The 25,469-nt window shown below is 42.3% G+C and overlaps 1 protein-coding gene across 5 annotated transcripts in view; it reads right to left on the bottom strand.

Annotated features, from left to right (window-relative positions):
• usp6nl (USP6 N-terminal like) overlaps window positions 1–25,469 on the bottom strand; it is a 218,867-nt gene that overhangs the window by 63,641 nt on the left and 129,757 nt on the right. For all 5 annotated transcript variants that reach the window (XM_060903023.1, XM_060903020.1, XM_060903024.1 and 2 more), the window contains 3 exons: window positions 18,110–18,192; window positions 8,720–8,759; window positions 91–171 (listed from right to left, as the gene is read on the bottom strand). In XM_060903023.1, the coding sequence (XP_060759006.1) occupies window positions 91–171; window positions 8,720–8,759; window positions 18,110–18,192 (204 nt within the window). The remainder of the gene's footprint in view (window positions 1–90; window positions 172–8,719; window positions 8,760–18,109; window positions 18,193–25,469) is intronic.

Genomic DNA, 25,469 nt, shown 5'->3' with positions numbered 1-25,469 from the left:
TATCAGTTCTGGATGATTAAATCATTCATCAGGGCTTTTTTTTTTAAAATGTAAAAGCCCAAACAGCGAAACAAACACACACAAACAAACCTTCTCACTGTTCTTGTACTTGTCCCAGCTTTTCAGCATCTTCAACCATTTTTCTGTCCTCTCCAGTTCCAGATGCTTTTGCTGCATGAAAAATACAAATTCCATTGAACAATCACATCATTCAACAAAAATATACACAGGACTGTGCAAAAGTCTTCGACGCCCTCATTTCTTTTCTTTTTCATACAACTTTATCGATTTCTATTTGATGACTTCGACATTATCGAGTCGGTACAAAAACATTTTAGAGTTCCAAACGTTCGTATTTTTTCCAGCACAAAATTAAATGTTACAGAAAAAATAAAAAAGTGTTTGTATCTGAGCAGCATATTACATAAGAGAGCACTTCATCTCATCTCATTATCTCTAGCCGCTTTATCCTGTTCTACAGGGTCGCAGGAGCCTATCCCAGCTGACTACAGGCGAGAGGCGGGGTACACCCTGGACAAGTCGCCAGGTCATCACAGGGCTGACACATATGCCGCTTTTCCACTACCAACGCGGCTGGGTTGGGCTGAGCCGTGCGGTGCTGAGTTGGGCTGAGTCGAGCTGAGTGAGGCTGTTGGAGTTGCATTTCGACTACAACCGCGCTGAACCGTGCTGGCTGGAAGTGGGTGGACACATTGGGTGGAGTTAGCGAAAGTGGGTGGACGTCACGTGATGTCATTAGGCGGCCCAAACAGTGACATCAGTGATCTTTTAAGCGGTAGTCTCACGACCCGGATAGTAAACAATAAACATGGAGGACATGGAGTCGTTAGTGTTGCTGGTCTTGGTTCTGTGGCTTGTTGTCACCGACAACGCCAACAGATACTGGCAAGAGCGTATAGATGAGGCGAGGCGCATAAGGCTTCAGAAATTCTCGTAATTCTCCTTCTTCCGGGTTTACGGTGTTTACAGATCCCAGCGTGCTCGCAGGGCGTGTGTGGGCGTGTGAGGACACTCCTCCTCACCAATCAGTGCACAGGGGAGTGTCTCCTCACGCCCCTAGCCCCACTCAGCTCGGTTTGGCTCGCTTCAGCCCCACTCCAAAACCGTGCGAGTTTTGGGTGCTAAGCAGGGCTGAAGCGAGCTGAGTCGTGCTGTTCTGAGGTAGTCGAAACGCGAGCCATGTCGGGCTGAAGTGAGCTGAAAAAGGGTAGTGGAAAAGGGCCATTAGACATAGACAACCATTCACACTCACATTCACACCTACGGTCAATTTAGAGTCACCAGTTAACCTAACCTGCATGTCTTTGGACTGTGGGGGAAACCGGAGCACCCGGAGGAAACCCACGCGGACACGGGGAGAACATGCAAACTCCACACAGAAAGGCCCTCGCCGGCCCCGGGGCTCGAACCCGGACCTTCTTGCTGTGAGCCGACAGCGCTAACCACTACACCACCGTGCCGCCCTAGAAGAGCACTTTTCAAATTAAAAAAGAAAACATAATGAAGGCGGCTGGGTTTTGGTGCAAAATGAAGACGCGAGCGTGACAGTCAAAGCGTCCAGAAGAACTGTGGCTGGTTCTGTAAGACGCTCAGTAAAACCAACAGCTCATTTCTGCATAAAACTGCACTCACTGGACCTGACACTACTATTTATTTCTTTTTAAAGCAAAGGGTCGTCTCACACCAAATACCGACTTTGTTTCATTGATTATGACTTACTGCTTACAGCATTTTGTAATGTTGAAACATTTCATTTCATTATTTTTAAGCTATTTTTTTGATCTACAGCATTTCTTTACATGTGCCCAAGACTTTTGCACAGTACTGAAAATGGACTTTATATCTAAAAAAACAAAACAAAAAAACAAAACCTGAAATAGCATAGTTTGTCCATTAAGACCAGATTTGACGAAAAATATTCAGTGAATATTTTATGAAACGTTTTTATCCTAATGAGCATGGTCTCCTTGAAGATGACAATGCTCACGCCACAGAGCACACAACGGTTTGAAGATTACAAAAATGCTGTTACTCATACGCTATAACACTCACTCATTATCTTTCGACAAACCAAATCAGCAAATTAAAATGAATGTCTGCTCAGAATCCAGTGCTGTTCATCATTGCTTCAGTCTGGTCGTTACCCTGTTAGAAGGCACGCCAGCATTTCCGGTCAACTTCGTCTGAGTCCGAAACATCAGATACTGTCAACTGGTCGATTCAGGAGTCTCTGGAGACCCTGATTTTCTGGTCATTGCTTGTTAAAATATTCATTTGACCAAACCAAGTTCGCGACGTAATGCGTAAGGGATTTCGCAGACCGTTCCCGACAAGATAAAGCATCTGTGTAATTTTCCCAAATTACCCCTGATAGCACAGAGCCGGAATGTCATGTTTCACTCCCTTCCTCAACATAAACAGCATGTGGCCATGTCCATTTAGCAGATTACATTCAAGTACCATTACCAAGGGAGCTCTGCGTTTGCAGAGAATTATATTACATAAGCTTATTTTCTCTGGACTTACAACCCCGATTCCAAAAAAATTGGGACAAAGCACAAATTGTAAATAAAAATGGAATGCAATGATGTGGAAGTTTCAAAATTCCATATTTTATTCAGAATAGAACATAGATGACATATCAAATGTTTAAACTGAGAAAATGTATCATTTAAAGAGAAAAATTAGGTGATTTTAAATTTCATGTCAACAACACGTCTCAAAAAAGTTGGGACAAGGCCATGTTTACCACTGTGAGACATCCCCTTTTCTCTTTACAACAGTCTGTAAACGTCTGGGGACTGAGGAGACAAGTTGCTCAAGTTTAGGGATAGGAATGTTAACCCATTCTTGTCTAATGTAGGATTCTAGTTGCTCAACTGTCTTAGGTCTTTTTTGTCGTATCTTCCGTTTTATGATGCGCCAAATGTTTTCTATGGGTGAAAGATCTGGACTGCAGGCTGGCCAGTTCAGTACCCGGACCCTTCTTCTACGCAGCCATGATGCTGTAATTGATGCAGTATGTGGTTTGGCATTGTCATGTTGGAAAATGCAAGGTCTTCCCTGAAAGAGACGTCGTCTGGATGGGAGCATATGTTGCTCTAGAACCTGGATATACCTTTCAGCATTGATGGTGTCTTTCCAGATGTGCAAGCTGCCCATGCCACACGCACTAATGCAACCCCATACCATCAGAGATGCAGGCTTCTGAACTGAGCACTGATAACAACTTGGGTCGTCCTTCTCCTCTTTAGTCCGAATGACACGGCGTCCCTGATTTCCATAAAGAACTTCAAATTTTGATTCGTCTGACCACAGAACAGTTTTCCACTTTGCCACAGTCCATTTTAAATGAGCCTTGGCCCAGAGAAGACGTCTGCGCTTCTGGATCATGTTTAGATATGGCTTCTTCTTTGAACTATAGAGTTTTAGCTGGCAACAGCGGATGGCACGGTGAATTGTGTTCACAGATAATGTTCTCTGGAAATATTCCTGAGCCCATTTTGTGATTTCCAATACAGAAGCATGCCTGTATGTGATGCAGTGCCGTCTAAGGGCCCGAAGATCATGGGCATCCAGTATGGTTTTCCGGCTTTGACCCTTACGCACAGAGATTCTTCCAGATTCTCTGAATCTTTTGATGATATTATGCACTGTAGATGATGATATGTTCAAGCTCTTTGCAATTTTACACCGTCGAACTCCTTTCTGATATTGCTCCACTATTTGTCGGCGCAGAATTAGGGGGATTGGTGATCCTCTTCCCATCTTTACTTCTGAGAGCCGCTGCCACTCCAAGATGCTCTTTTTATACCCAGTCATGTTAATGACCTATTGCCAATTGACCTAATGAGTTGCAATTTGGTCCTCCAGCTGTTCCCTTTTTTGTACCTTTAACTTTTCCAGCCTCTTATTGCCCCTGTCCCAACTTTTTTGAGATGTGTTGCTGTCATGAAATTTCAAATGAGCCAATATTTGGCATGAAATTTTAAAATGTCTCACTTTTGACATTTGATATGTTGTCTATGTTCTATTGTGAATACAATATCAGTTCTTGAGATTTGTAAATTATTGCATTCCATTTTTATTTACAATTTGTACTTTGTCCCAACTTTTTTGGAATCGGGGTTGTATTACCCGACTCATCAGTAATCACATACGTCCTCTCGGAGGTAAAACTGAAGCGACTGCAACACAGCTTTACTTGTTAACTCAATGTACTTGATGGCATTTTTATATAGATTTAAAAAAAAATTTAAAAATGCATGTGATCAGTAAATCCACAAATCCAGTCAGTTACAACTCATGACTCATGTACGACGACAGCGTCTACACTTTCTATAGAGACTAAAGAGAGCCTGTCCATCCTCGCTACATTTTTATAACAGCACTGCTGAAAGTGTTTCGTCCAGTGGCATCACTGTCTGGTACTCCAGAGTCTGGCAGCGGATAGCGAGAGCTGCTGAGGAGGTCATCGGAGTGTATCTACCTTCCCTACCACAAACACACACTCATCTGGAGCACAGAATTGTGGAAGACCTTTCTCACTCCTTACGTGAACTCTTTGCTCATCTGGAAAGTGGTGCCGAAGAAGCCAGACTGTGTAAGAGTTTCATACCACAAGTTATCAGCTCGTCGGTCTTTACTTGATATAGCTCCTACTCAAATGCTGCCAATAACTGCTCCTGTGTACTGCTACTATGGGTTTTTGCACCGTGGTCCATGGAGATACATGGTTCCATCTCACTATGTACATAGTTGCTGAGGACAACAAAGAACCCTTGACCCTTAACCCCTTAACGTTCCGACATCTTCAACAGGACTTAAATACATACATCGCCTGGCCAAGAAGAAGTTACGCACTATTTTATTGGACCACGTTTTCCTTAGATTATGGTGCACATTCATCATGGCATTGTTTCAGCGTAGTCATAGCGTTTATTTCCATCCAGATTTGCATTAATTTTTCACCAAGATCTCATCTCATCTCATTATCTCTAGCCGCTTTATCCTGTTCTACAGGGTCGCAGGCAAGCTGGAGCCTATCCCAGCTGACTACGGGTGAGAGGCGGGGTATACCCTGGACAAGTCGCCAGGTCATCACAGGGCTGACACATAGACACAGACAACTATTCACACTCGCATTCACACCTACGGTCAATTTAGAGTCACCAGTTAACCTAACCTGCATGTCTTTGGACTGTGGGGGAAACCGGAGCACCCGGAGGAAACCCACGCGGACACGGGGAGAACATGCAAACTCCGCACAGAAAGGCCCTCGCCGGCCACGGGGCTCGAACCCGGACCTTCTTGCTGTGAGGCGACAGCGCTAACCACTACACCACCGTGCCGCCCTTTCGCCAAGATATTGTACTGAAAATGAGAAACTTTCAGAAAATCTTCTCCAGCATCCCAAAGACTTTCGATGGGGTTCAGGTCAGGACTCTGTTATGACCAATTCATATGTGAAAATGATTCATTATGCTCCCTGACCCTCTCTTTCACAATTCGAGCCCAATGAATCCTGGCATCGACGTCCTGGAACATACCCGTGCCGTCAGAGAAGAAAAGGTCCATTGATGTGATAACCTTAATACAATTCAGTCCATTCAGGTCTTCAGCTGACTTCATTTTATTGCCCCATAACGTTGCTGAGCCTCGACCTGACTCAGTGAAGCAACCTCAGATCATCACACTGCCTCCAGAGGCTTGGACAGTGGCCACTATGCACGATGGGTGCATCACTTCATGCGCTTCACTCCCTTACTCTGACACGCCCATCACTCAGGAATCCTTGACTTGCAAGCAAGCAAAATAGAAACCCGGATGTCGGCCACGTTGGTGGAGATACAAGTGCGGGGTCAAGTGACATTCCGTACAAAACAGTCATGCGTGCGCAACTCTCTTTGTTTTTCCACTGTTTTAAGCGTTCTTTTACCTACGTCATATCTTTGTGCTGTATACGGTTGTGGTCACAACAGTACTCGTGACCGTGGCACGTTCCGATTTTTTAGAATCCCGTCCGTGATTCAGAAAGAGGGCGAGGAAACTCTGAGGCTTAGTACGGAGAGGAGACGAGCACGGCTGAACAACATCTAACAGAGCTGATCTAACGGAGGCTGAAACCAAAACAGCTCATGTTTGCAGTAATCATTTTATCTCCGGAGAGATTCAAAAGCTTTCTCGAGAATATCATGGAAGAATTCTATTTCGTGGTGCTAGAATTTTGCTATGAAATGAGCGTTCTCTTGTCGTGGTTCACTCGGTCGTTGTTATAATTTTAACATGTGTATTACCATTTCGCTTCTAGGAGCGCCAGCAAAATTATACGATAGAAACGCGCTGTCGGCTCACAGCAAGAAGGTCCTGGGTTCGAGCCCCGGGGCTGGCGAGGGCCTTTCTGTGCGGAGTTTGCATGTTCTCCCCGTATCCGCGTGGGTTTCCTCCGGGTGCTCCGGTTTCCCCCACAGTCCAAAGACATGCAGGTTAGGTTAGCTGGTGACTCTAAATTGACCGTAGGTGTGAATGTGAGTGTGAATGGTTGTCTGTGTCTATGTGTCAGCCCTGTGATGACCTGGCGACTTGTCCAGGGTGTACCCCGCCTTTCGCCCGTAGTCAGCTGGGATAGGCTCCAGCTTGCCTGCGACCCTGTAGAACAGGATAAAGCGGCTAGAGGTAATGAGATGAGATACAATCCAGACTGGGCACCCACTCAGAAAATGGGCTATGTTTCGTCCAAGGTCGGACTTGATTCTTCGGCAGCCAAACCAGATAGAACATGATATCTGGGTACTCGATGGTCAGTCGAAGCGTCTTATCTTCAGAAAAATCTGACTTTTTTTAAATAATATGGGCCAAAACCCACACACTTCTATCTTCTCTTTGTATTGAATCTTCGCTCGATCGTTCAAATCATGGTAATACTGAGAAAATTCAGCATTGTTTACAGACACACTTTCAGCGGCTGCCATCCTAATTGCTCTGTATATCCACCATCATGGCGGACGCTCATAACGTAGCACATTTTGATCACGTGGTTGCAAGTCATCTATAGGGTCAATCTGGACACTTCAGTCCAGGCTTTAAGCTCCCTCACAAACTAAAGCCTTTTCTTCGGATTAGTCTCATTAACAAGTGGTTTTCTTATGGACACACAGCTGTTTAGTCCCGATTCGGCGAGTTCTCGTCACATTGTGAATACAGAAATGCTCTTAATTTCACTCTTAAACATAGCCGCGAGTTCGACTGCCAATTTTTTTTTACAATGCGACTTCACCATGTATGTAAGTGATCTCTGATCATGGTCAGTCAAGATTTTTTTCCGACCACCTTCCTTCAACAGAAGTTGATGCCTCACCACTATCCTTCCAGGTTTTAATAACACACTGGACAGTTCTTAAACCAATTCCAGTCATTTCAGTGATCTCCTTAGTTGATTGCTTGATCCAGGCCAATAATTTGACCCTTATAAAACACTAACATCTTTTTCATGAGCACAGGATACGTCTTCTGACGCAGCTGTTTAAGAAATGAGAAGCTACTCACTGCATCATTTAGAGTTAAACGAATTGTTGCCAGCTGAAACATATTAATCACTGCAGTAATTATCCAATCAAAGACTCTTAAGAATTTATTTAGTCATTTAATTCCAAATGGTGACTTTTTATTGGCCAGGCAGAGTGTGTGTGTGTGTGTGTGTGTGTGTGTGTGTGTGTGTGTGTGTGTGTGTAAATAAAAATTCCTCTCTTTTTCGCATTGAAGTTTTTGTGTTAGTAAGGGATCAAATCAACTAACATGGCATGAGTGGGAGGCAGGAAGAGAGAGAAGGAAGGAAGGAAGGAAGGAAGGAAGGAAGGAAGGAAGGAAGGAATGGAAGAGAGGAAGGAAGGAGGGAGGGAGGAATGGAAGAGAAGAAGGGAGGGAGGGAGGGAGGGAGGGAGGGAGGGAGGGAGGGAGGGAGGGAGGGAGGAAGAGAGGAAGGAAGGGAGGGAGGGAGGGAGGAAGAGAGGGATGGAGGAAGGGAGGGAGGAAGGAAGGAAGGGAGGAAGGAAGGGAGGGAGGAAGGAAGAGAGGAAGGAAGAGAGGAAGGAAGGAAGGAAGGAAGGAAGGAAGGAAGGAAGGAATGGAAGAGAGGAAGGAAGGAGGGAGGGAGGAATGGAAGAGAAGAAGGGAGGAAGGAATGGAGGGAGGGAGGGAGGGAGGGAGGGAGGGAGGAAGGAAGAGAGGAAGGAAGGGAGGGAGGGAGGGAGGGAGGGAGGGAGGAAGAGAGGGATGGAGGAAGGGAGGGAGGAAGGAAGGAAGGGAGGAAGGAAGGGAGGGAGGAAGGAAGAGAGGAAGGAAGGAAGGAAGGAAGGAAGGGACGGAGGAAGGAAGGAAGGAAGAGAGGAAGGGAGGGAGGAAGGAAGGAAGGAAGCTATTCAGCCAGATTTTAGTTTTATAGAGGGTTTACTAAAACATTCAAAAATGTATTTGTGAAACAGTAATCATGCATAATAAGCATCAGTTGAGTAATAGAGTGCATTATTGCTAATGAAATCAAATCAGGTCGGCAAAATGACATATTTGCAGATATCTTGGAGAGTTTTCTTTTTTTGTGATTAAATGGGCTTTGTAAATGTGCCTCATAAACATCATCATCGTTATTATTCAGCAGGGTGATTATGATTATATCTAAGTGTAACGGGATCATGGTGCTCACCTTTTCCTCCATGGCATTAGAGGCTGGAAGTTCCTCCTCACTAAAAGAAAGGACGGACACACACACACACACACACACACACACACACACTTTTCAGATATTAATTCTATCCTATTGCAGTATTATTTCATCATTCTGCCCACAGGACAATTATTCCTCTAATTATTCCTCCTTGTTATTTTACTTTCCTCAGTGAAATGTCTCTAAAATCACAACAATGTCTAAGTAAAAGCTGGAAACACACATTTATGCCACTAACTAAGTGAAAACACTGGCGTGGCAGTAGAAGGTAGCTAGTACAAACCAATAAATCATAAGCCATCATGTTGCTGAGGTCACTTGTGGACCAAAAAAGGAAACAATCTGTTCCACAGGAAGTGGATTCGCTAAACACATTAACATCGCTATGACAACGGGTCACCCGTGACGCCACTCAGCTCAACCGGGTTCAAAGTGAGGAATCATTGACATTTACACAAACAGGAAACGATAACATTCCATGTCAGACATTTCGGGTTATTTGGTCTCGCTTCGTAGCCGGGGCGAGCGTGAACGCTCCTGCAGCGCTCTCTCACACTGACCAACTTGCCCTGTCTTTCCCTCAGGTTAAATCCTCACTCATGATCAGATCAAGTGAAGTTTGTCAGACTGCTGTTACATGAGGGATTCAAGTCCACTCAGGAATGCATCTTACCCACAAGGCATTGCAAACTGATGCAATTTCCTTTTAATGCAGAGAAAATAAAACACATTTGTATGGAAGCCGCGAGAGGCCCTTCATATAATCTTTTTTTATTCACCTTGCTATCCCGAGATAACAACATAATTAATTCAGGATCTCGAGAAAACAACACAACTAATTCGAGATCTCAAGAAAACAAAACCGTTATTCCGAGATAACGACATAATTCAAGATCTCGAGAAAACAACACAACTAATTCGAGATCTCGAGAAAACAAAACCGTTATTCCGAGATAACGACATAATTAATTCAGGATCTCGAGAAAACAACACAACTAATTCGAGATCTCGAGAAAACAAAACCGTTAATCCGAGATAATGACATAATTAATTCAGGATCTCGAGAAAACAACACAACTAATTCGAGATCTCGAGAAAACAAAACCGTTATTCCGAGATAATGACAATTAATTCAGGATCTCGAGAAAACAACACAACTAATTTGAGATCTCAAGAAAACAAAACCGTTATTCCGAGATAACGACATAATTAATTCAGGATCTCGAGAAAACAACACAACTAATTCGAGATCTCGAGAAAACAAAACCGTTATTCCGAGATAACGACATAATTAATTCAGGATCTCGAGAAAACAACACAACTAATTTGAGATCTCAAGAAAACAAAACCGTTATTCCGAGATAACGACATAATTAATTCAGGATCTCGAGAAAACAACATAATTTGAGATCTCAAGAAAACAAAACCGTTATTCCGAGATAACGACATAATTAATTCAAGATCTCGAGAAGAAAAAAAAACGTTATTCCGAGATAACGACATAATTAATTCAGGATCTCGAGAAAACAACACAACTAATTCGAGATCTCGAGAAAACAAAACCGTTATTCCGAGATAACGACATAATTCAGGATCTCGAGAAAACAACACAACTAATTCGAGATCTCGAGAAAACAAAACTGTTATTCAGAGATAACAACATAATTAATTCAGGATCTCGAGAAAACAACACAACTAATTCGAGATCTCGAGAAAACAAAACCGTTATTCCGAGATAACGACATAATTCAGGATCTCGAGAAAACAACACAACTAATTCGAGATCTCGAGAAAACAAAACCGTTATTCAGAGATAACGACATAATTAATTCAGGATCTCGAGAAAACACCACAACTAATTCGAGATCTCGAGAAAACAAAACTGTTATTCAGAGATAACATAATTAATTCAGGATCTCGAGAAAACAACACAACTAATTCGAGATCTCAAGAAAACAAAACCGTTATTCCGAGATAACGACATAATTCAAGATCTCGAGAAAACAACACAACTAATTCGAGATCTCGAGAAAACAAAACCGTTATTCCGAGATAACGACATAATTAATTCAGGATCTCGAGAAAACAACACAACTAATTCGAGATCTCGAGAAAACAAAACCGTTAATCCGAGATAATGACATAATTAATTCAGGATCTCGAGAAAACAACACAACTAATTCGAGATCTCGAGAAAACAAAACCGTTATTCCGAGATAATGACAATTAATTCAGGATCTCGAGAAAACAACACAACTAATTTGAGATCTCAAGAAAACAAAACCGTTATTCCGAGATAACGACATAATTAATTCAGGATCTCGAGAAAACAACACAACTAATTCGAGATCTCGAGAAAACAAAACCGTTATTCCGAGATAACGACATAATTAATTCAGGATCTCGAGAAAACAACACAACTAATTTGAGATCTCAAGAAAACAAAACCGTTATTCCGAGATAACGACATAATTAATTCAGGATCTCGAGAAAACAACATAATTTGAGATCTCAAGAAAACAAAACCGTTATTCCGAGATAACGACATAATTAATTCAAGATCTCGAGAAGAAAAAAAAACGTTATTCCGAGATAACGACATAATTAATTCAGGATCTCGAGAAAACAACACAACTAATTCGAGATCTCGAGAAAACAAAACTGTTATTCAGAGATAACAACATAATTAATTCAGGATCTCGAGAAAACAACACAACTAATTCGAGATCTCGAGAAAACAAAACTGTTATTCAGAGATAACATAATTAATTCAGGATCTCGAGAAAACAACACAACTAATTCGAGATCTCGAGAAAACAAAACCGTTATTCCGAGATAACGACATAATTCAGGATCTCGAGAAAACAACACAACTAATTCGAGATCTCGAGAAAATAAAACCGTTATTCAGAGATAACGACATAATTAATTCAAGATCTCGAGAAGAAAAAAAAACGTTATTCCGAGATAACGACATAATTAATTCAGGATCTCGAGAAAACAACACAACTAATTCGAGATCTCGAGAAAACAAAACTGTTATTCAGAGATAACGACATAATTAATTCAGGATCTCGAGAAAACAACACAACTAATTCGAGATCTCGAGAAAACAAAACTGTTATTCAGAGATAACATAATTAATTCAGGATCTCGAGAAAACAACACAACTAATTCGAGATCTCGAGAAAACAAAACCGTTATTCCGTGATCTCGAGAAAACAAAATTATTTTGTGATCTCAGCTGGATCACTGTATCTCCGTCGGTAGAGACGAAGCCGGGCCAGTCTTCTGCGGAGGTGCCGCGGACTAATTTTGAAATGATCCCTTATTAAAAGACTTAATGCAATCTCTCCCTGTGTCAGCCCCTGATCAAAATATTGCCTTATTAGGTGATCGATTACTCCAGACATTCTAATGACCAAAGTTGCGTCTATACAGAATGAGAAATAGCCCCAAAGTCAGCATATCACAAGTCTCTTGGCGCACCTGCATGAACCATTTCTCAGCTGTTTACTCGAGATCATGAAATAATTGTTTTGTTTTCTCGAGATCACGGAATAACGGTTTTGTTTTCTCGAGATCCTGAATTAATTATGTCGTTATCTCGGGATAACAAGGTGAATTAAAAAAAAAGGATTATATGAAGGGCCTCTCTCGGCTTCCGTACATTTGGATGTTGGACGCCATAATTCTGAATGGCAGTACAGTCATATAAACATCACCACGAATACCTCATCATCATCAGTCCACTGCTCGTGTGTCCCACACACTCTGATGATGTTATACACCACATAACACACACACGGTGGTTTTTACAGCCTTTATAGTGGAAAAGGTGTGTCGTTTGGGACACACAGTGGACTGACTATAGTGAGGTATTTGTAGTTGGGTTTATGTGGCTTGTATAGTGAATAAGGACTGTGGTTTTGGACAACAGGACATCAGTACACGCCGGTCCATGGAACTCACCTTACCGCACAAAACATTCACCACAATGGTCACAAGAAGAGAGATAAATTCCCTCAGCAAAACAAAGTCATGGGGATACAAAACACTCAAAGCAATTCAAAGATTAAAATAAACACTAGAGTGAGTAAGCAGTGTGGTTTGGGATGCATCCATGATCCGCTTGGTGGGAGGAGGCTGATGTCCTGCTATCAGTAGTGCCTTCACTGTTGATGCGTCCCGTACTATTTGCACTATACAGACCACATTAACCACCGGTAGTCCATTGTGGATGTGCTTCTTATCCACGATACGGTCTATTCTCCTCTGTGAACTGCATTGTGAGTGTTCTGTCCATCCATAGTTTTGTTTTGATGAGGGAATTTCACTTGGTCTCTTTCAAACATCCCACTTGATGTTATTTCCCATCTTGTAGTCAGTATAACACTTGTGCTGCAAAGCCACTTGCTGGATCGTTCCGTTGTTTACCTCGATGATAATCGTTCGCTTCTCTTCTGCGTCTACCCCGCCCATCCCTCTCACAGCGGGGGTATTGAACATTTTTACCCTCTCCAAAAACCCTACCCTTTTCCACCTGTTATTTACCATTTCACAAGCCTACCCTCTAACATCCTTTTGTCTTTCCCACTGCCAGAACACACTCCCTTTTTCTTTGTAACCCTATGATTGTGGCTTCCTGCTCTGCCAGCCACACGTGGAGGCCTAGAAATATCCCATAGTACACTGCTGTTTAAGAAACCTGGGAAAGCCACAAAACTCCATGCCAGAGGAAGAAGGAGCAAATAAGGTAGATACAGAAAAGAACAGTAACGGCGTAGAAAAGTGTGCATATACAGCAGCATGCAGGTGCATGGAAGAGGAGAGACTTTGCAAAGATGTTGTCTGTAGCGTGTGTGCAGAGGTATCAGGAACCAGAAGTATTGGGGTGTGTAGAAGTATGTTGGGGCGTATACAGATGTATAGACTTGTATAGAGGTACAGAGGTGTATAAAAGGTGTGTAGAGGAGTAGAGAGGTGTGTAAAGGTCTATACAGAGGTGTACAAAAATGTATAGAGGTGTTATAGAAGTGTGTAGAGGTTATAGAGGTGTACAGAGATGTATAAAGGCGTGCAGAGGAGTACAGAGGAATAGAGGTAGAGAGGTATATAAAAGGTGTGTAGAGGTATGTTGAGGTTATAGAGGAGTATAGAGGTGTACAGAGGTGTGTTGAGGAATACAGATGTGTAGACAGGTGTGCAGAGGTGTACAGAGATGTATAAAGGTGTGTAGAGGAGTACAGAGGAATAGAGGTAGAGAGGTATATAAAGGTGTGTAGAGGTGTGTAGAGATTATAGAGGAGTACAGAGGTGTATAAAGGTGTTATAGAGGTGTGTTGAGGTTATAGAGGTGTACAGAGGTGTATAAAGGTGTTAAACAGATGTGTTGAGGTTATAGAAGAGTATAGAGGTGTATAAAGGTGTGATAGAGGTGTGTTGAGGTTACAGAAGAGTACAGAGGTGTATAAAAGGTGTTAAACAGATGTGTTGAGGTTATAGAAGAGTATAGAGGTGTATAAAGGTGTTATAGAGATGTGTTGAGGTTATAGAAGAGTATAGAGATGTATAAAGGTGTGTAGAGGTGTTAGAGGTGTGTAGAGGAGTACAGAGGAATAGAGGTAGAGAGGTGTATAAAGGTGTGTAGAGATTACAGAGGAGTACAGAGGCGTATAAAGGTGTTATAGAGGTGTACAGAAGCGTATAAAGGTGTTATAGAGGCGTGTTGAGGTTATAGAAGAGTATAGAGGGTATAAAGGTGTTATAGAGGTGTACAGAGGCGTATAAAGGTGTTATAGAGGCGTGTTGAGGTTATAGAAGAGTATAGAAGGTATAAAGGTGTTATAGAGGTGTACAGAGGCATATAAAGGTGTTATAGAGGTGTGTTGAGGTTATAGAAGAGTATAGAAGGTATAAAGGTGTTATAGAGGTGTACAGAGGCATATAAAGGTGTTATAGAGGTGTGTTGAGGTTATAGAAGGGTATAGAGGTGTATAAAGGTGTTATAGAGGTGTGTTGAGGTTATAAAAGAGTATAGAGGGTATAAAGGTGTTATAGAGGTGTGTTGAGGTTATAGAAGAGTATAGAGGGTATAAAGGTGTTATAGAGGTGTACAGAGGCGTATAAAGGTGTTATAGAGGCGTGTTGAGGTTATAGAAGGGTATAGAGGTGTATAAAGGTGTTATAGAGGTGTGTTGAGGTTATAAAAGAGTATAGAGGGTATAAAGGTGTTATAGAGGTGTGTTGAGGTTATAGAAGAGTATAGAGGGTATAAAGGTGTTATAGAGGTGTACAGAGGCGTATAAAGGTGTTATAGAGGTGTGTTGAGGTTATAGAAGGGTAGAGAGGTGTATAAAGGTGTTATAGAGGTGTGTTGAGGTTATAGAAGAGTATAGAGGTGTATAAAGGTGTTATAGAGGTGTGTTGAGGTTATAGAAGAGTATAGAGATGTATAAAGGTGTGTAGAGGAGTACAGAGGAATAGAGATAGTGTATAAAGGTGTGTAGAGATTACAGAGGAGTACAGAGGTGTATAAAGGAGTTATAGAGGTGTGTTGAGGTTATAGAGGAATATAGAGATGCATAAAGGTGTGTAGGAGTACAGATGTGTATAGAGATGTTATCAAGGAGTATGGAGGTGTACAGAGGTGTGTAGAGGTTATAAAGGAGTATAGAGGTATGCAGAGGTGAATAAAGGTGTTATACAGGTGTGTTGAGGTTATAGAGGAATAAAGAGGTAGTGAGGAATATAAAGTTGTGTGGAGGTGTTATAGAGGTGTGTAGAGGTTATAGAGGCGTACAGAGGTGTGTAGAGGTGTTATAGAGGTGTGTAGAGGTTATACAGGAGTATAGAGGTGTACAGAGGTGTATAAAGGTGTGTAGAGGAGTACAAATGCGTGGAGAGGTGTGCAGAGGTGTATAGAGACATTATCAAGGAGTATGGAGGTGTACAGAGGTGTGTAGAGGAGTGAAGATGTGTATAGAGATGTTATCAAGGAGGATGGAGGTGTACAGAGGTGTGTAGAGATTATAGAGGTGTGTAGAGGTTATAGAGTCGTCTAGAGGTGTACAGAGGAGTAGAGATGAGTGTAGAGGTGTATAGAGATGTTATCAAGGAGTATGAAGGTGTACAGATGTGTATAGAAGAACACAGAGGTGTGTACACACATACAGAGGAGTATAAAGTGTGCAGAGCAATACAGAGGTGTGCAGAAGAGCATAAAGGTGTGTCGAGGTGTGTAGAGGAGGACAGAGTTGTGTACACAAGCATACTGTAGGTTTGTCAAGAATATCCTCTATAGACCTGTACATTGTATGAGTGTACAACTATATAACGGCGCATAGAGGTATGTAGAGGAGTAGAGTACACATCTGAGTGTACAAGAAGTACAACCCCGATTCCAAAAAAGTTGGGACAAAGTACAAAAACTGTAAATAAAAACGAAATGCAATAATTTACAAATCTCAAAAACTGATATTGTATTCACAATAGAACATAGACAACATATCAAATGTCGAAAGTGAGACATTTTGAAATTTCATGCCAAATATTGGCTCATTTGAAATTTCATGACAGCAACACATCTCAAAAAAGTTGGGACAGGGGCAATAAGAGGCTGGAAAAGTTAAAGGTACAAAAAAGGAACAGCTGGAGGACCAAATTGCAACTCATTAGGTCAATTGGCAATAGGTCATTAACATGACTGGGTATAAAAAGAGCATCTTGGAGTGGCAGCGGCTCTCAGAAGTAAAGATGGGAAGAGGATCACCAATCCCCCTAATTCTGCGCCGACAAATAGTGGAGCAATATCAGAAAGGAGTTCGACAGTGTAAAATTGCTACAGTGCATAATATCATCAAAAGATTCAGAGAATCTGGAAGAATCTCTGTGCGTAAGGGTCAAGGCCGGAAAACCATACTGGGTGCCCGTGATCTTCGGGCCCTTAGACGGCACTGCATCACATACAGGCATGCTTCTGTATTGGAAATCACAAAATGGGCTCAGGAATATTTCCAGAGAACATTATCTGTGAACACAATTCACCGTGCCATCCGCCGTTGCCAGCTAAAACTCTATAGTTCAAAGAAGAAGCCGTATCTAAACATGATCCAGAAGCGCAGACGTCTTCTCTGGGCCAAGGCTCATTTAAAATGGACGGTGGCAAAGTGGAAAACTGTTCTGTGGTCAGACGAATCAAAATTTGAAGTTCTTTATGGAAATCAGGGACGCAGTGTCATTCGGACTAAAGAGGAGAAGGACGACCCAAGTTGTTATCAGCGCTCAGTTCAGAAGCCTGCATCTCTGATGGTATGGGGTTGCATTAGTGCGTGTGGCATGGGCAGCTTACACATCTGGAAAGACACCATCAATGCTGAAAGGTATATCCAGGTTCTAGAGCAACATATGCTCCCATCCAGACGACGTCTCTTTCAGGGAAGACCTTGCGTTTTCCAACATGACAATGCCAAACCACATACTGCATCAATTACAGCATCATGGCTGCGTAGAAGAAGGGTCCGGGTACTGAACTGGCCAGCTTGCAGTCCAGATCTTTCACCCGTAGAAAAAACATTTGGCGCATCATAAAACGGAAGATACGACAAAAAAGACCTAAGACAGTTGAGCAACTAGAATCCTACATTAGACAAGAATGGGTTGACATTCCTATCCCTAAACTTGAGCAACTTGTCTCCTCAGTCCCCAGACGTTTACAGACTGTTGTAAAGAGAAAAGGGGATGTCTCACAGTGGGAAACATGGCCTTGTCCCAACTTTTTTGAGATGTGTTGTTGTCATGAAATTTAAAAATCACCTAATTTTTCTCTTTAAATGATACATTTTCTCAGTTTAAAAACATTTAATATGTCATCTATGTTCTATTCTGAATAAAATATGGAATTTTGAAACTTCCACATCATTGCATTCCGTTTTTATCTACAATTTGTACTTTGTCCCAACTTTTTTGGAATCGGGGTTGTATAAATAGACAGTAAAACTAGAATAAGTATAAAAAGGGGTAGAAATGAGTACTGAAGAAGAGAGATGTGCAGAGAAGTATAAAGAAAAACAGAGGAGTGCAGTGGTGGGTTTCCCAAAAGCCTCTCAACACTAACAGCATCTTAACTAGGAGAGAGCGAGTGTTCATTGTGCTACTCGCTCTACCATTTAACGATGATCTTTGTGCGATGATGCTTTTGGGAAACTCAGGCCAGAGTGGTACAGAAGAAAACATTCAGCATTTAGAAAGATGACAGTGGCGTATGATAAAGGGGTATAAATGAGTGTAGAACTGAACAGAGGAGTAGAAAGGTGTATAATGGGACAGCTGTATCAAGCTCCAGGTCGACGTGCGTGTTAAGTCTCTTACTGCAGGAAGCCGAAGCGGTCCACCACTTTATAGAGGTCATAGTTCGCCTCTTCCCACGGCTCAACCGAACCACCTTCCACGCCCTGAGGAGAAAACAGACACAAAGTCAACAGTACAGATCTGTTTACACATCCTTGGTGTGTGTGTGTGTGTGTGTGTCACTGGCTTGGTTTTAAGAACACAGCAGTCTGTTAGATTGAGGGCAGGCAGCCAAAGTGAGAAGTGCTCATAAATATTCATGTATATTAATATCAGATGCATGGCAATGTGCAGTGTGAAGGCATCATGCTGGGTGTAATTTAGTGTCATGGACTGGAGTGACCTTGATACATGTTTGGCACACAAATTCAGTTCCTAAAAGTCACAAACACTGAAAAAAAATAAGAATAAGAATATTGAACTTTAACGTAGTAACTGGCTTGTAACATATCGATCCTGGTAACTCGTACAGAATTATTTATTGATGAATGTCAGAAAAGATTTCCAAGATGATTTGGGATCGTTGTGAAAAAGTTACCATCGCCAGCGTGACTTTGCACAGGAGTCGTTTTCTTTGTGCAACGTTGATGCGACAGCTGATGGTTTTCCAACAAAAAAATGTACCGCAACCTTTTCCTGGCATTACACACACACAAGTCCAGAAGGTTTCTTATAAATAAACCACATGTATGTTCATTAGACGAGGCTACAGGAATGTTCTACTTCCTTGTCTCCAGACCACCAGATGGCGCAGTTTAGACTGTGTGAAACCCCTTGCGCTAGCCACTCATGGGGGAGTGGCACCTGAACGAGGAGGTAGTTCAGATAATTTGGAAAACATACAGACCAGCGGAGGTGGACCTATTTGCCACCAGAGAGATGACCCACTGTCCGAAGTGGTTCTCACTGCAGGGCGAGCCTGGGTCCCTGGGGCAGGATGCGTTGGCCCATCAGTGGCCAAACCTGAGGCTGTATGCGTTCCCTCCGTTCCCACTGATATGGCAGATACTCGAGTGCATACGGACGACCAACCAGCCTGTGCTTCTGGTCGCACCATACCGTGTATACAGTCCCTGGTTTTATCTTCTGAAAGCACTATTGACAGGTCCACCCAGCCCTCTACCAGTCAAGACAGACCTGCTGACCCAGTTGAATGGCAGTCTGTGGCACAGACACCCTCAGAGACTGAAGCTCTGGGTCTGGCCCTTGGGGGCTCACCCGGCATACTAGAATGTTCACAGGGGGTCAGGAACACTCTTCTAAATGCTCGTTCTCTATCTACACACCTGTTGTATAGTGGCAGATGGAAATATTATTCAGCATGGTGTTCTGAAAGCAGTATTGACCCAGTGGCAAGTACTTTGAAGAACATTTTGGAATTTCTGCAGGGCCTTTTGGAGGCTGGTCGCTCTGCATTGACCCTGAGAGGATATGTGGTTACGATGTCAGCCACAGGGGTCCAATTGATGGGCACCCTGTCGGGGCGCATAAGATGATTGTGACCTTCCTGAAAGGTGCAAAACGTTTGAATCCACCTCGCAAATGCATCGTACCTCAGTGGGACCTCCATATTGTGTTGAACAGTCTCTGTAGCCCTCCATACAAACCTCTGGGGAGTGCTGACATTAAGTGGCTTTCAATGAAGACTGCTTTCCTGATTGCAGTGGCCTCAGCGAAAAGGGTAAGTGAGCTGCAAGCACTCTCCGTCAGCCCACTGTGTCTGCAGTGGGGGCCAGAGATCTCACGAGTAATGTTGTGGCCGAACCCTACTTTTCTACCTAAAGTGTTAGTTCCAGAGTTTGTTAACAGGCCTCTGATTATTTCTGCTTTGGATCCTTCAGATAATACACTGAACATGGACCTTTGTCCTGTTAGGGCACTAAGGCAGTATGTGACAGCCACAGCAGACTGGCGAACCACTAACCAATTGTTTGTGTGCTTCAGTGACAGATGTAAAGGAGCGGCCTTGTCTAAGGATAGGTTGGCTCATTGGATTACAGACACTATATCTTACGCTTATTCTTCTACAGGCCATGACATGCCGACGGCAGTGAAATGTCACTCCACTCGTTCTGTGTCTACCTCTTGGGCTGCCCTGAAGGGTGTGAGTCTATTGGATATTTGTTCAGCCGCAACCTGGACGTCGGCCTGCACATTTTCCAGGTTCTACAGGATAAATGTTGCTACTAGTTCTTCATCATGCATGCAGGCTGTGTTTAGCGCTGCTCCATCTGTTCATTAGCTGTGGACAACAGCAGTTCCTTTCATGGGAGGTGTGAGCTTTACAGCCTCCACCAGTTCTTGATTGTTACAAATGCAATAATAGAAGTGTAACTAATCTGACTTGTTCAATAAAGTGAAGTCAGTAACATAACACTAGTCTGTGGTGTTTTTTCCTTTGTTATGTCTTATGTATTACTGTAGTTGGGCCCTCGTGACAGCTTGGACATAAGTCTTCCACACAGTATAAACTGCACCATCTGGAGGTCTGGAGACAAGGAAGTAGAACGCTGGTTACGTAGGTAACCGTGGTTCTACGACTGGTGGAAGACCGCCAGATAGACCAGTCACTCGGGAGTCACTGGCGAGAAAGGCTCCAGCCAATAATAGACGTGTGTGCTACTGTTTTATCATTTAGGGCAAGTCATACGTCACGAGTTGACAACTTTGGTATAAATTCTCGGCAAGAGATGCGGCTAGCGCAAGGGGTTTCACACAGTCTAAACTGCGCCATCTGGCGGTCTTCCACCAGTCGTAGAACCATGGTTACCTTGGTTCTAACCAGCGATCTGGGCTGGACTAAGAAGACTGCTCTGCTGTTTCATCTGCACACACACCAGGCGTGTAGTACTCAAGTCCAGGACTCGGATGAGAGTCCAGGACTCGTGCCCTAATTTTAATGACTCGCGACTTGACTTTGGACTTGAGCACTGATGACTCGGACCTGGACTCGTACAACCCCGATTCCAAAAAAGTTGGGACAAAGTACAAATTGTAAATAAAAACAAAATGCAATAATTTACAAATCTCAAAAACTGATATTGTATTCACAATAGAACATAGACAACATATCAAATGTCGAAAGTGAGACATTTTGAAATTTCATGCCAAATATTGGCTCATTTGAAATTTCATGACAGCAACACATCTCAAAAAAGTTGGGACAGGAGCAATAAGAGGCTGGAAAAGTTAAAGGTACAAAAATGGAACAGCTGGAGGACCAAATTGCAACTCATTAGGTCAGTTGGCAATAGGTCATTAACATGACTGGGTATAAAAAGAGCATTTTGGAGTGGCAGCGGCTGTCAGAAGTAAAGATGGGAAGAGGATCACCAATCCCCCTAATTCTGCGCCGACAAATAGTGGAGCAATATCAGAAAGGAGTTCGACAGTGTAAAATTGCAAAGAGTTTGAACATATCATCATCTACAGTGCATAATATCATCAAAAGATTCAGAGAATCTGGAAGAATCTCTGTGCGTAAGGGTCAAGGCCGGAAAACCATACTGGGTGCCCGTGATCTTCGGGCCCTTAGACGGCACTGCATCACATACAGGCATGCTTCTGTATTGGAAATCACAAAATGGGCTCAGGAATATTTCCAGAAAACATTATCTGTGAACACAATTCACCGTGCCATCCGCCGTTGCCAGCTAAAACTCTATAGTTCAAAGAAGAAGCTGTATCTAAACATGATCCAGAAGCGCAGACGTCTTCTCTGGGCCAAGGCTCATTTAAAATGGACTGTGGCAAAGTGGAAAACTGTTCTGTGGTCAGACGAATCAAAATTTGAAGTTCTTTATGGAAATCAGGGACGCCGTGTCATTCGGACTAAAGAGGAGAAGGACGACCCAAGTTGTTATCAGCGCTCAGTTCAGAAGCCTGCATCTCTGATGGTATGGGGTTGCATTAGTGCGTGTGGCATGGGCAGCTTACACATCTGGAAAGACACCATCAATGCTGAAAGGTATATCCAGGTTCTAGAGCAACATATGCTCCCATCCAGACGACGTCTCTTTCAGGGAAGACCTTGCATTTTCCAACATGACAATGCCAAACCACATACTGCATCAATTACAGCATCATGGCTGCGTACAAGAAGGGTCCGGGTACTGAACTGGCCAGCCTGCAGTCCAGATCTTTCACCCATAGAAAACATTTGGTGCATCATAAAACGGAAGATATGACAAAAAAGACCTAAGACAGTTGAGCAACTAGAATCCTACATTAGACAAGAATGGGTTAACATTCCTATCCCTAAACTTGAGCAACTTGTCTCCTCAGTCCCCAGACGTTTACAGACTGTTGTAAAGAGAAAAGGGGATGTCTCACAGTGGTAAACATGGCCTTGTCCCAACTTTTTTGAGATGTGTTGTTGTCATGAAATTTAAAATCACCTAATTTTTCTCTTTAAATGATACATTTTCTCAGTTTAAACATTTGATATGTCATCTATGTTCTATTCTGAATAAAATATGGAATTTTGAAACTTCCACATCATTGCATTCCGTTTTTATTTACAATTTGTACTTTGTCCCAACTTTTTTGGAATTGGGGTTGTACATTAACTGCATTCAGACTTGTAAATTGGAGACGAGGAGTCAGATTTTTTCTTTATTTTTTGTAACATGCCATAATAATTTGGCATCTCATCTCATTATCTCTAGCCGCTTTATCCTTCTACAGGGTCGCAGGCAAGCTGGAGCCTATCCCAGCTGACTACGGGCGAAAGGCGGGGTACACCCTGGACAAGTCGCCAGGTCATCACAGGGCTGACACATAGACACAGACAACCATTCACACCTACGGTCAATTTAGAGTCACCAGTTAACTTAACCTGCATGTCTTTGGACTGTGGGGGAAACCGGAGCACCCGGAGGAAACCCACGCGGACACGGGGAGAACATGCAAACTCCGCACAGAAAGGCCCTTGCCGGCCATGGGGCTCGAACCCGGACCTTCTTGCTGTGAGGCGACAGCGCTAACCACTACACCACCGTGCCGCCCATAATTTGGCACAAGATATTTATATTTATAGCTACATTAACTTTTATCCTAATTTGGTGCAAGAGGATGCACATTCACCTGTTCATACGTCATGTTCAGGAACAAACTAAGATTAATGGTGCTAAAATGCCTGAACAGAACGCCCCTAGGATTGTCCGCTTTGCTTATACAGACTTCTCGTGCAGTGGGAAAAAAAAATGCATTTGTGTCGGACTCGACTCGGATCAATAGTGGACTCGACTGGAAATTTTCTTTAATGACTTGGACTTGAACACTGGGGACTCGAGACTGGACTCGAGGTTTAGTGACTCGACTACAACACACACACACCATGAACAGTGTATGTCTTGAAGTCTATTAAAGGCCAGCAGAACTTTGATCAATACACATCACAGACAGGACTTTTTCCCCCCTCCCTATAATTGTAAAGCGACCTTGGGTTTTGAGAAAGGCGCTACATAAATTGAAATTATTATTATTATTACCTCAGCTAACAGCATCACAGTCACCTAGAACAAGTGTTTATCTTCATAGATCTAATGTTTTTTTTTCCACCAATCTACCAATCTCAGATGTAACCCAACACGCTAACCAAACGTCATGATGGGCATGCATTTGAGTCTCCCTTCCTGCTACAGCCCTCGAGCAGAACTAAACATCAAGCTTAACACGATCACGTGGCTCATCTACCACACAAGTCCGAACGTACTGCATAAGTAAAAGCTGTTAGTACACAAAAGATAACGAGCGCATTGATATAAAACTGTGATCTGAATGAAATCCAGCACTGGCAAAACCTTCTGGCCAATCAGAACGGAGAAATCCACAGAGGTGTGGTTTCAAACTGGTTCCATTAAGCAGTAGTTAAGAATAGTGGAATAGTTTGCATCTCTCTTTCTGAGAGTGATAGATATATTCCTGAATATTTCGAGAGCACAGAAACACCATATTAACGTTTTTTTATTCATTTCTTTCCAACTCAATAATGCTTCTTTATTTGCCATTCATTTCTGGTACACTGCTGCCACGCCAGAAAAACGAACACGGATCAGTATCACGTTAAAACGTGAACAGTTTATTGTTATCATGATGCTTGGCATGTTTTAACAGATATTTTCAGGTTATTATGATACACTTATAAAAAACTTTTCCTGTTATTATAATAAACTATCTTGTTATAACGTGATAAATTACTGTTATAACAAAATGTTTCACGTTACAGCTTAAATTATCTTACTACAGTGTGAACTGTTTTATGTTATAATAATAATATATCACGTTATAACGAGATAAATAGTTTACTGCGATAACAAGAAGCATGATAAGTTTGTATTCCGTAATAATGTGAAAAATAATATCTTGAAACTCATGTTTGAATGAAGAAACGGTGCATGAAGAACAGATAAACTGAAGAATCTGGCTCACACAGTTTTTAAGTTCTACTTCATGCTTCGGTTGAAACATGGGGAGAGTCTGCTGTTATTGATCATGGAGGATAATAATAATAATAATTAGTATCGGTAATCGTATGGTTCCTCGTAAAATTAAGGATTAATTTCACGAGTGATTTCGAAGTTTTGAAAATTCGACTCGGGCAATTTCAAAACTTTCAAATCACGAGTGAAATTGATCCTTAATTTTACGAGGAACCATACGATTACTTGTTTATAATATATAGGGCCAAATTCATACTTCGGAAGCCATTCAAGTTCACAACATTTGTCATTCACGTTTTCTGAACCAATCAGGGCGCGAGACTATCTTGCACGTTTGAATCAGTTTCTAAAGCGTCTTTCATCATGACACGGCGACACGACACGAGGATTTTGAAAGTGGTTTACAAAATTTTATTGGAACTTCTTTACAAAAGCCTGCATTACTTTGAGAGAGTCTGGTTCGTAGTTTTCCCCGTTTTCTTTCCTCACTTCTGCATAAAACTGCGATAGCACCTTGTCTAACTCACAGCATTCATATGCCACTAGAGTGTCGTTTATTTGTCTTTCCGTGGCCCATTTCTTAAACACGGAAAGCCAAAAATTCTTACTTTTTTTGGTATTTTCATTTTCGCTTGCAGCTTTCAATTGGTTTATCATTTCTTCGTCAAATATAGCGAAACGCGGCATTGCGGAGTCAGCAGAGTCAGCCATTTTGTTGACAAAATTTGCTAATTTTTGTAACCGTTAACCAAGCAACAAACTAGCCAATAGCATTTCAGAAATACGGCCCCGTGTGAAGGAAAAAAGCCCTCCTTGATGGACCGATCAGAATTGAGTAATTTGGCCCTATGTATAATAATAATAATAATAAGAAGGAGAAGAATGTGAATCCTTACAACATGAAACATTTCATGTCAATACAATTTCTTATGTTTTAA

Source organism: Neoarius graeffei, chromosome 21 (genome assembly GCF_027579695.1).
Source record: "Neoarius graeffei isolate fNeoGra1 chromosome 21, fNeoGra1.pri, whole genome shotgun sequence".
Taxonomy (NCBI): domain Eukaryota; kingdom Metazoa; phylum Chordata; class Actinopteri; order Siluriformes; family Ariidae; genus Neoarius; species Neoarius graeffei.
Note: the sequence above shows the minus strand (reverse complement) of the source record. Positions and strands in the feature narration are given on the sequence as shown.